The sequence below is a fragment of the Moschus berezovskii genome, chromosome X (genome assembly GCF_049115385.1).
Source record: "Moschus berezovskii isolate FMDL1 chromosome X, NW_MosBer_1.0, whole genome shotgun sequence".
Lineage (NCBI taxonomy): Eukaryota > Metazoa > Chordata > Mammalia > Artiodactyla > Moschidae > Moschus > Moschus berezovskii.
In genome coordinates, this window is record NC_142488.1 from 114858873 (window position 1) to 114871666 (window position 12794).

Below are 12794 nucleotides of genomic sequence, written 5' to 3' on the forward strand. Positions count from 1 at the left end.
CATTCAATTAGTAGCCTAAAGATTACATTAGGTTGATCTATAAGGCAACTGCTGGTATTTGAGTGTTTTTTGGTCTACGAAAAGGGCAGCTTGCTATGGTTTAACCCAACACACACACACACCAACAGGAAAGTATTTAATCAAGAGCAAATTAATTTAGTGCAAAACTGTCCAAGTTAAATGGTATGGCAGAAATCAGGTGAGAGGAATGAATAAGGTTTTGAAGAAGAACTGGTATGCCCATTTGCAAATACACACACAGTGCTAAACTCTAAGCTACAATCAGAGCAGTTGATTTTCTTTCACAAGAAAGGAGGAGAAGGCTGAATTTTCAAGGATGTTGTCAAGCATTTCAACTCACAATGCAACTGAGGTACCTGTTAGATTTTTGCTGAAGAAGTTTGAAGGTGAATAAGTCAGATGGGCCAAATATCCACTTTGTGGTTTGGAAGACATACCTCATTTAAGTTTCATGAAGCTGTGAGAATGGATGCAGGAGTCAGAGCTGCTTTTAAATTGGGACATGCTCCTTTATTCTCACTGGTTTAAAGGTAATTAGTACTGGATTTTTAGATATTGATCAATACAATTCTAAAGATTTTATTTTTGACTGATATTGCTATGCTGACAATCAAAACCCACTTAGGCTTACTTTTATTTCAGAGTGGCCTACAAAGGAGCAGGGTATGTAGGCAGCATTAACATCAGCCTTCATTACTCCACTGGGAACTTTTTTTAACCTGTATTTTTCTTTTTTTCCTCCCAAGACACTCTCTTTACCTGGGCAGCCAACAGAATCTTAGTGCCAGAAGAAATCTTACAACATGAGCTATTGAGCTGGACTGCCTAGGTTCAAATCCTGTGTTGCCCTTTACTAGCTGTGTGACCTCTATGTGCCTCAGTTTCTTTATCTGTAAAGTGAGAATGCTAATAAGAGAACACATCTGATAAGATGCTTTGAGTAGTAAATAAGTTACTATATGGCAATATACATATGAGATTTCAATGAATGTTAGTTGTTATGATTATGATTAGTGGTAACAGTACTACTAATAATAGAGATTGTATAGACCATATCCCTCATTTGATAGATGGGAAAAGTGGTGCAAAATTATGGGCATACCAGTTCTTCTTTAAAACCTTATTCATTCTTCTCACCTGATTTCTGCCATACCATTTAACCTGGACATTTTTTGCACTAAATTAATTTGCTCCTGTTTAAATACTTTCCTGTTGGTGAATTCATCTGGGTGACCATATAATAGGCATTTAAAAATTTTAATATCAATAAACTAATACTTATATACAAATGAAATAGTGTGTGAAATAAGACTTTCTGCCTAGTTATCTCAGCAGAGTTGTCCCAGGATTAACAAACATAGTTGTTTCTATGATTTGAAGGCCCCAAGGATCCCCCTGACCCCGAAAACCAACACTGCTCAGTAGCCTTGATGCCTGAAATCTCCAGGTGACTCCTTATGGGTAAATACACTGTTACTTGGGACAGAGAACCACAGATATATTTTAAAAACAGACAAATCTGTCTGTAAGTAGGCTTCTTACCTAAATTGTCACAAAATGAATCCCTCCAGCAAACCTGGGGAGAAGGAAGTCAAAACAGCATGAAGCAAACATGTTTTCTGAGAAAGGAGGGAGATGCTAGAGGGAACGGGCCTCCCATGTTCCCCATCATTTGTCAGCCTGGGACCTTGTGTTTCACCCAGCCTTTCAGAGCTCAGCTCATGTAGGACTAGTCACATGTTGCATTTTAAAACCACTCTACCCTGTTCTTAGTTATCTTTGAATGGAGAGAAAAACAATCAATTGTGAGGGTTTTTAGACGAGTCTTCGCTTCATTTTGCTTGTAAACACATAATCATCTTACTTGATTTGATGACTTCAGTTTGAAGTGCTAAGCTTCTTGGATTTTTTTTTTCTTTTTAATAAAGGACGCTGCAGTTTTGGAGCTTTACTGTCACCTCACATCTCAGTCTAAGAAATCTTATAAAGAGCTCTGAGGTCCAGTGCTGGGATAAGTCTCATCTAAACAGCATTACGATTCATGGACACAGCAAGGTGCAATCTGGATGTAGTTTCTAAACCAGTTTGCTTTCGGTGAATGTAGAATTTCTTGATGGTCCAGGGAAAGGTATTTATGGGGACAGATGAATGCAGCAGATGAGGATATACATAGACTGGAGGGAAAGTACACTGCAAGGAAGATGATTCAAACACAATTCAGGTTCGGTGGGGGGTGGGGTAGGAAATGGATTTTTTAAATAAGTGAAATTTTAGGATGTTAATGTGATTTATTTCACTTAATGGAGCTGGTGCCAAAGCAGGATCTCATGTTCCCCAGCAGTTTGTTTCCTCACCTTGAAGAGGCCCCTGAGTGTGTGTGTGGGGGAAAAAAAAGTCACCAATCACTGGAGAAAAGAGACTCTTTTTGCTTTATCTTCAAGGGAAGTCTATCATTTTCTGATTTTTTTCCTTTTCACTAGAAGGTCTGGGCTGGATCCACACTGGCCTTTGGGGAACATATTCATTCCATTAAATTGGGTATGCCTAATGTGGGGAAGGGCTTCCCTGGTGGCTCAGAGGTTAAAGCGTCTGCCTCCAACGCGGGAGACCCGGGTTCGATCCCTGGGTCGGGAAGATCCCCTGGAGAAGGAAACGGTAACCCACTCCAGTATTCTTGCCTGGAGAATCCCATGGACGGAGAAGCCTGGTAGGCTACAGTCCACGGGGTCGCAAAGAGTCGGAGACGACTGAGCGACGGAATGGAAGGGAATCTGGGGAAACTGAGGCAGTGACATAGGCAAGAGTGCCTAAGGATGGGGAGAGTAGGTAAGGACTGTCGAGTTAAACAGCCTCTTTCCCCTCACCTCCTTCACACTCTTCCTGCCCACCCACACTTGCCAGTACATTAGAGTCGATTATTTGTCTCTTTTTGTCAGCACTGAAAGGAGAAGTCAGGCCCTGCCAAGATGGCTCCACTGAGTGGGGCAATGATTTATAGATTAATTATTTTAAGGAACAAGGCAGTACAACATAATGGAGTGGAAAGAGTGCTGCACTAGGCGAAGACTTGCATTTTAGTGCTGGCTCTGATCCATAATAGCTGTTTGACTTTGGGCAAATCACTTAACCTCTCTGGGCCTTAGTCTCCTTATCTGCAAATTGGGAATAGCCAATCATTGGTGGTTGTGGTGATCAAACAAAACCCTGACTATGAAAACATTTTGTTAATTGTAGGAAATGGCAACACACTCCAGTACTCTTGCCTGGAAAATTCCGTGGGCTACAATCCACGGGGTCGAAAAGAGTAGGACATGACTGAGCGACTTTACTTCACTTTAAACATATGTAAAGGATCATTATTGGTGTTAGAATTTTCTAGGGATGTGTATGATAACATCACCTAGCCAGTCTCCAGTCCCAGAACCTCAGGAAGAACCCTTGAAGTCACAGATGAGAGGGTCCTGAATTTGCTGCCGTTATAAGCCATTCCACAAATCTGCTCAACTCTACCACTGGATGGGAAACTGGTCAATTATAAATAGTATTAACTAAATAACACTTCAGAAATGGCAAGGATCTAACAGAAGCAGAAGAGATTAGGAAGAGGTGGCAATAATACACAAAAGAACTTACAAAAAGGGTCTTAATGACCCAGATAACAACGATGGTATGATCATTCACCTAGAACCAGACATCCTAGAGAGCAAAGTCAAGTGGAACTTAGGAAGTGTTACTACAAACAAAGCTAGTGGAGGTGGTGGAATTCGAGCTGAGCTATTTAAAATCTTAAAAGATGATGCGGTTAAAGTACTGCACTCAACATGCCAGCAAATCTGGAAAACTCAGCAGTGGCCACAGGACTGGAAAAGGTCAGATTTCATTCCAGTCCCAAAGAAAGGCAATGCCACAGAATGTTCAAACTACCACACAGTTGCACTCATTTCACATGCTAGCAGGGCTTCCCAGGTGGTGCTAGTGGTAATGCCAATGCAGGAGATGTAAGGGATGCGTGTTTAATCCCTGGGTTGAGAAGATCCCCTGGAGGAGGGCATAGTAACCCACTCCAGTTTTCTTGCCTGGAGAATCCAATGACCAGAAGAGCTTGGCGAGCTACAGTCCATAATGTTGCAAAGAGTCGGACATGACTGAAACGACTTAGCATGCATGCACACACATGCCAGCAAAGTAATCCTAAAAGTCCTTCAAGGCAGGCTTCAATAGCACATGAATCGGAACTTCCAGGTGTACAAGCCGGGTTTAGAAAAGGCAGAGGAACCAGAGATAAAATTGCCAACATTCATTGGATCATAGAGAAAGCAAGGGAATTCCAGAAAAGCATCTACTTCTGCTTCATCGACTATGAGAAAGCCTTTGACTGTGTGGATTACAACAAACTGTGGAAAACTCTTAAAGAGATGGGAGTATCAGACCACCTTACCTGTCTACTGAGAAACCTGTATAGGTCAAGGAACAACATTTAGAACCAGACATGGAACAGCGGACTGGTTCAAAACTGGGAAAGGCTGTATACTGTCGACCTGTTTACTTAACTTACATGCAGAGTACATAATAAGAAATGTTAGATGAGTCACAAGCTGAAATCAAGATTTCCAGGAGAAATATCAGATATGTAAATGATACCACAATAATGGCAGAAAGCAAAGAGGAATTAAAAAGCCTCTCAATGAGGATGAAAAAGGACACTGAAAAAGAGAGCTTAAAACTCAACATTAAAAAAAAAAAAAAAAACAACTAAGATCATGGCATCCAGTCCCCTCACTTCATGGCAGTAGATGGGGGAAAAAAGGAAATAGTGGCAGATTTTATTTTCTTGGTTCCAAAATCACTGTGGATGGTGATTGCAGCCATGAAAGTAAAAGACGCTTGCTCCTTGGATGAAAAGCTATGACAAACCTAGACAGCATATTAAAGCAGAGACATCACTTTACCAACAAAGGTCCATATAGTCAAAGCTATGGTTTTTCTAGTAGTCATATACGGATTTGAGTTGGTCCATAAAGAAGGCTGAGCACAAAAGAATTGATGCTTTTAAATTGTGGTGCTGAAGAAGAATCTTGAGAATCCCCTGGACAGCAAGGAGATCAAACCAGTCATTCCTAAAGGAAATCAACCCTGAATATTCATTGAAAGGACTGATACTGAAACTGAAGGTCCAAAACGTTGGCCACCTGATGCGAAGAGCTGACTCCCTGGAAAAGACCCTGATGCTGGGAAGATTGAGGGCAGGAGGAGACAAGGATGATAGAGGATGAGATGGTTGGATGGCAGCATCAGCTCAATGGACATGAGTTTGAGCAAGCTCCGGGAGAGAGTGAAGGACAGGGAAGCCTGGCGTGCTTCTATCCATGGGGTGGCAAAGAGATGGACATGACTTAGTGGCTGAACAACAACAACAAATAACATTTCACTCTACTCACACGGAAGAGTGCCCACATATTTTATGCCCACTAACCTCAGTATTAAGAACAATTTGGAATATGAGGTGAAAATTACACTTTATACTCTCTCTCCATTATCTGTGCATATGGAGGGGAGAAAATAGGATGGGTCAGCATAGAAAGTGGAAAATAATAAAGTTACGTGGTATAGAATGTGTTCTAAAAAATGGAAAATCCCAAAGTCACATAGTGTATGATATGACTCATAATATTTTTTTTCAGACTCTAAGCCGGGAGGCACCAAGATAGCATTTATTTGACGTAATTTTCCTAGGGTGAGTCCATGAGGTTGATAAACCATGTGTATGTAATTCTGACTTTTCTATAGAATGACATCTTCATTTCACAGGTGAAGAAAATAAAGGCATTTCTTAAGCCAGTTGTAAGACTCCCCCATTTAGGGTTCTACTCGGGAGATCCCATTTCTAGAAGAACTCTGATAGGAAACCCTTACTGCCCACACATAGAGAGGTTTGGTCTGGTTTCACCTCTCATTTCAGTGGCATTTCTGGTAAATATTCTGGCCAATAGAATCAAAGCATACAAACTGACTTGCGCATGTAGACAACTTTAGTGGCTGTTACAAAAACAATCACAGAATTCTATCTCTGGGTCACCAACAGAACTGACTGGGAAGTGAGCACTGATGTAGATCATCAAGTCATGGGACTGGTCTGACTGCTTGTTGCTGGAATTGGGTGGTTGTTTGGTGTTGCCTTGTCACAGCCTAGAGGTTACTGAATTTTTACTGTGAGTGAAGAAATGCGAGTGTTCCGGGTATCCCAGGCGAGACACAGGTGCTCAAAGCAGGCCTGGCCTCAATAGTGAGTAACTGCCTCAGGTTGGCAGTTGCTCTTGGGCTCATACTGAATGTTACTATATTTGGAAAGCTGGTCATGTCATCCTAACATTGCTTCATGTTCAAGAAGGGACAGGTAGAAAGAGTGCAGTGGTGCTTGTGGGTTTCGTGTGCAGCAGAAAGGCAATTCTGACTGAGAGATCCCAGGTTAACTGTGGTGAACCGTGCTTGGTAAAAACTTGAAATCTCCCAAACCTTGCACTTCTCCCAGGCAGCTCTCTTTTGGGCTTCCCAGGTGATGCTAGTGGTAAAGAACCCGCCTGCCAATGTAGGAGATGGAAGAGATCTGGGTTCAATCCTGGGTGGGGAAGATCCCCTGGAGGAGGGCATGGCACCCCACTCCAGTACTCTTGCCTGGAGAATCCCACGGACAGAGGAGCCTGGTAGGCTACAGTCCATGGGGTCGCAAAGGGTCGGACACAACTGAAGCACGCATGCACGCTCTCTCTGCGTGCCATTAGGCCAACAGGAGCACTAGTTCTTGACCCCTCTGGCCCTTAATATGTATATTCAAGGCAATGATATCAGTCACTGATTTCTCCCTTAATTGCCTTTGTCCACATGTTGCCTGACGTCACATATCCTTCAGTGTGTATCTGCCAGGGCTTTTTGAATAAAGTATCTACCACCACATGGGGCTTCCCTTGTGGCTCAGCTGGTAAAGAATCCACCTGCAATACAGGAGACCTGGGTTCGATCCCTGGGTTGGGAAGATCCCCTGGAGAAGGGAAAGGTTGCCCATTCCAGTATTCTGGCCTGGAGAATTCCATGGACCGTATAGTCCACTGGGTCGTAAAGAGTCCAACATGACTGAGCGGCTTTCACTTTTTACCACGAAGCAGGGGTCTGAGGCATCTCCAGGCCATGTGAGGGATTCCGGAGGGCCTCCTGACTACACGCATTTCTAGATCCAGACAGTCTCGATGCCTGAAATTGCTACTGTCAGAGCACTTAAGCTGGCTAATGACAAAGAAAGCTCTTATTAGAATGTTCATTTAAGGATACTGAACCATTATCAGCCATTAGTACCCTCTTTTGAATTACTATATTATATAAGTTAGTCACCTAGAAAAGCTTTAGAGAAATGGGACTTCTGATTAGGGAGGTGCTGTAGTTTTCAAAAATACAACACCAGTTTTCTAGGTGCTGTCAGGTCGAGACTTACCCTCAGCCTCCTTTCGAAAGCTGAAATGTTGCCTTTGTTCTGCTCCTTGCGCTGCCGCCACTCGATGAGGTTGGCGTTGTGCTCCCCAGGCAGAGAGATGTTGCATTTGCCCAGGGTGGGGTTGACCGCCCCGGCCAGGATGTGGGGCTCTGAACTGAGGCTGATCTCCATCCCGCTGGCAAAAGTGACACGCAGGGAGCCGTCTGGACTCACCCGATAGGTGCTCTGGGTATTTTCTGCATAGAGAGGAACAAAGGAGGAAGCGGGGGAAGAAGAGGGAAGCACAGAAGTAGAGGAGAGACAAGTTGAGCTTCAGGAAGCAAGTTTGGGAAAGCAGTCCTGGGTGTTCATTGGAAGGACTGATGCTGAGGCTGAAACTCCAATACTTTGGCCACCTCATGTGAAGAGTTGACTCACTCAAAAAGACTCTGATGCTGGGAGGGATTGGGGGCAGGAGGAGACGGGGACGACGGAGAATGAGGTGGCTGGATGGTATCACCGACTCGATGGACATGAGTTTGAGTGAACTCCGGGAGTTGGTGATGGATAGGGAGGCCTGGCATGCTGTGGTTCATGGGGTCGCAAAGAGTCGGACACGACTGAGCGACTGAACTGAACTGATTGAACTGAGCAGGTGTGGTGCTGTGGACCTCACTGCCCTCGGGGCTACAAACAACCATTCCGACAAGCCCACGGGCTCTCTGTCCATTTGGGTCTTGTTAGTTTCACAGCTGGGCTGTCTTGTTTCTTGGATAAAAGACTCCCATGTAATACTGCAGGCTCTTTCTGTTTTTCAAAACATTCTCATTTTTAAAGGATTTCCTCACAAACTTTTTCTCCGACTTGGTGGATTGGCCTTCTCCGTTTGATATGCTGGGATCACCAGCACAGTGGCTGGTCTCCAGGAAAGGATATGCTGACAAAGGTTGCCACCGATCCTTTTAGAGTGGATCTGATGTCGGACAGTTCTGTGTTTGGTCTCACAGCCTAACAACAGAATGGGTACTTAATGACTGGGCAGAGAGAAAATGATTTCTCTGTGTCCATTTCTCTTGGCTTCCAAGACATTCTGTCCAAATCCACCTTCTTTTTTCCCTTTCTTCCTGTTTACTTCCCTCTTGCTCTTTCCCTCTCTCTCCTTCCTTCCCTCTCTCCTTTCCTTCCACTCTCTCTTACATTTCCCTTATATTCCAGCTTGGTGTGCATCCGCAATCCTCCTTTTTATTCACCCACGTCATCACTGCTCTAGAATGCTAATTTCAGATTGGACACAGACTTCGTGCCTTTAGTATACCCCAATCAGAGCTTAAAGAGCTTTACAAACAGCTGGGTGTTGGGAAATGGCTTGATGGAAGAGTGTATTTGGCAGGAATTGAACCTCCTAACTCGCACAGGGATGTGGCTCAATGTTGCTGTAGGAACTTTATGAAAGGTGTGACTTGGGATTCAGCCTCCACAGCTGGAATATGGGGACAAGAAGTCTTCTATTTATTAACAGTGTGTGCAGATTTGATGGTAGAAGTAAGAGACATGCTATTAGAGGTGGGCAAAGTTGGAAATATTCTTACCTTGTTTCAATATATATATGGTACTTGTGGCTGTCAGATTAGTTGACATGAGGATGTTTTCGCGGTTGGAAGTATCTAGCTCCACTTTTGTCAGCTTCTCCAGGTCACTGTGGAAGCTGCTGACATCTCCAGTGGGAAACGTTGCATTGGTCAGATGCCCCTCGGGGTCATACCTGCGGAATGTAACCAAACCCAACTTTGAAGCCTCTTGGCAGTGATAACAGGCCTTTGCAAAATAAAACTCACTTGGCAGCTAATACAGTTTAACTTTGAGTGATAACAAGTATTATTAACCTTGTTCAATAAGAAGAAAAAGGTCAGAGAGATGATTAATCAAACGAAGGTATTTTTTGCAGCTTCTGAATTCTTGATGACTTCCTTGAGCTGTGCTGTTTTACAGAAAAAATATATCTGATAATGAATCACCAGGGTGGAAAACTGATTTATGAATCATGTCCCGCTGTGTGCAATGTTGCAGGGAGCCCTCCATTTGCAATTTGGGTCGATCCCATCAAATGTGATAGATCACAAAGACCAGCAGAGGGTGCTGTTGGCAAAGAAAAAGGACGCACAAATGTTCGCCTCCCCCCACCCTCCCCAAACAGGCAGAGAAGGCCAATAAACTGATTTTGCATTGTGATAGGAAAATTATATTTGCTGCTGTTTAAGTTGCCAAATTTGAAATGAATGAATCATTCTTCCAACAAAATGAACAAGCACAGAAGATAATGGAAACATGCTCATTAAAACATTCTGGAACCCCCTGATCTCAGTGTCACTTAAATTTTTCCTCTTTTTATAGTATAGTACATAATGTGTTGTAATTTGCCTGTATGAGTAAGAGCTTCCCCCTACCCCAAATAATTACCTGGGATAATAGGCAATAACCTATATCTAGAAATAGACTCTGGTGAGTTGATTTTTTTTTTAAATCACAACTATTGGCAATCTGACTGGCCTCCAAATGGAGAGAGCTTCCCTGAAGGCTTTTGATGTGGAACTGTTCTTTTATTGCCAATAGAATCAAGAAAAATAAACCCTTCATTAAAAGTAAAGACATGCACTTGGAAGCCCATTACTGTTTTCTTTTCAAGTTGCAAATTTAAAAATATTTAAGTACTTTTATTTGCTTTTAAAATGTTAAACAATTATATTCTTTAAACCTGAAGTGAGCAGGATAGAGCCTGGACACAGTGGTGGAGCCTGGCCCTATTGCCTGTTGTTGTTCAGTCACTTCAGTCCTGTCTGATTCTTTGTGACCCCATGGACTGTAGCCCACCAGGCTCCCTCTGTCCATGCAGATTGTCCAGGCAGGAATACTGGAGTGGGTTGCTATTTCCTTCTCCAGGGGATCTTCCTAACCCAGGGACTAAACACATGTCTCCTGCACTGCAGATGGATTCTTTACCACTGAGCCATCAGGGAAGCCTCCTGACCCCCCAAATGATGCAAAATGACCTAGCGACTCAGTGTGAATCCACTATGCTTTAAAGAATTCAGTCTGGAGAGTTGCTGAAATTTTAAAACTTAGACCATAGTCTTTGGTAGACTTGGGAAAAGGGGCTATACCTTATTTTACAGGAAGAAACGGAACTTGAGGCTATATACAATGGCGTGTCGAATTCAGTTCTGTGTGTACATGAGCATGCCCACAGGCACACTCGATCAGTTAAAAACAATCAGGCAATGCAAATAAAAATAATCAAATAGGTCATTTGACATCACAGATATGGCAAGCCCCAGTTATTTAATTGGATGCACGCTTTGTTTAAATGGATTTCAGTCAAAATGGCTATTGGCATGTTGCTACTATGATGCTAAGGCCTTATTACCAAAGAAAGGCCGAAGGGTACTGTTTGTGCCTGGGGTTAATGGCAAGATCTTCCCTGCTGCTCAGCCTGTTTGCCCATGGCCTGCTCTGGGGCTCTGGGGCTGTGAGAAGACCCTTGATGAGAACAGGGCATGGAAGGGTCTGAGTGCCTAACACAGCCTGACTTTGTCTGCCCGGTCTTTCTTTCGGTGGGGGAAACAGTACTGAGTTTTGATTCTCACAAGGTACCAATCTGCTTTGGCCTGTAGGGAGGAGGCTCCAGGCAGCAGACAGAAGGAAGCTGCTGTAGGCACCCTCCTGAGGGAGACTGTGGCCCCACAGCCTGGATTACGCAGGCAGTTGCTCTGTGCTTCACATCCTTCACCAGCCACCCTGCCACATCAGTTTCCCTTTCCTGATTTCTAAAGGGTTTCCTCAGCACTTGGCAAGGTCACTCCTCATTATTCCCCCAGGAGATCTGACCTAAGATGCAGTTTCCTCCTCTCTCAGTTACACAGCCCCTTATTTTAAAGCGAGATTTCCTCTAAAGGTGACAGCAGTGGTGATGCCCACTTCTCAGGGCTAGATGACAAGATCAGATGTCAACTGAGCCATCCACGAGCAGAGGTACAAGGGCCAAAAATCTGAACGAATGTTAGCACTGGCCTATGGTGTAATTCCCTGGATAGACATAGCTGGGAGGCTGCCACCTGGTCCTTTTCTGGTGAGGGAGGTAATGGGGTGGGGATAAGGTAGGCTTTCTCACAGTCCTGCCCAGGCGCTAGAGAGCTAAAAAGTTATATTGTCTGATTTCCTTTCTGTGGCTGGATAAGCCTCTTTATTTGAAAATGTACAGTTGACTTTATCATAAATAAAGTACCTTGATGGTGTTTTGCTAAGTGAAATAAGTCAGACAGTAAATACTGTATGATCTCAGTTATATGTGGACTCTAAAAAAAAAAAAATTCAAACTCAGAAAACCTGAACACACCAAGCTCGTAGGCAAAGATATCAGATTTGCGGTTTTCTGAGTTGGGGGTGGGTGAAGGAACAGTATAGAGGTGGTCAAAAGGTAGAAACTTCCAGTTACAAGATAAATAAATATTGGGGGGACTTCCCTGGTGGTCCAATGGTTAAAAATCCACCTTGCAGTGCAGGGGATGTGGGTTTGATCCCAGGTTAGGGAACTAAGATCCCACATGCTACAGGGCAGCTAAGTCTGTGCACTTCAACTACTGAGCCCGTGCGCTCTAGAGCCCTTGAGCTGCGACTAGAGAAAAGTAAACACACTGCAGCTAAGACCAAACACAGCCAAATTAATTAAATAAGTAAATATATTTTTTAAAAGTACTGGAGATGCCATGTACAGCAAGATGATAGTGAACACTGCTGTGTGGTATGTATGAAGCGTCCTAAGAAACTAAATCCTAAAAGTTCTCATCATAAAGAAAACTATATATATATATATATATATATATATATATATATATATATATATTTGGTATCTATGTGGGATGATGGATGTTCACTAAATTTACTGTTGTCATCACTCTGCGATGTATAGAAGTCAAGTCACTAGGCTGTATGCCTTAAACTTAGAGAGTGCTGTATGTCGATTATAGCAATAAAATTGAAGGGGAAAAAGCGAAAAACACCCAAAGCAGTCTACCCCTAACACACTCCTCACCCACCCCTATTCTGCTAGTCACAGTCAAAGCAGTGACATCGGTGGCATCTGCAGAGTGGTGCCTCTCCTGGGCTCAGCTGTGCCATGACCCTCCGTCAAAAACAACAGGCCCGTGTCTCTTCTGTGGGGTCATTTCCAAAGGAAGAGCAACAGGCAGATCCCACAACTTTGGAAAGATTGCTCTGAAGTGGATAAGAAATAAAGGAAATCTTTGATTTCCTATGG

General features: G+C 43.4%; 1 protein-coding gene across 1 annotated transcript in view; it reads right to left on the reverse strand.

Moving 5' to 3' along the window:
* TENM1 (teneurin transmembrane protein 1) overlaps nt 1-12794 on the reverse strand; it is a 448997-nt gene that overhangs the window by 25308 nt on the left and 410895 nt on the right. Inside the window, exons 23-24 of the mRNA XM_088834344.1 lie at nt 9073-9245; nt 7505-7740 (exon numbers count right to left, since the gene is read on the reverse strand). Coding sequence (XP_088690470.1) covers nt 7505-7740; nt 9073-9245 — 409 coding nt within the window. The remainder of the gene's footprint in view (nt 1-7504; nt 7741-9072; nt 9246-12794) is intronic.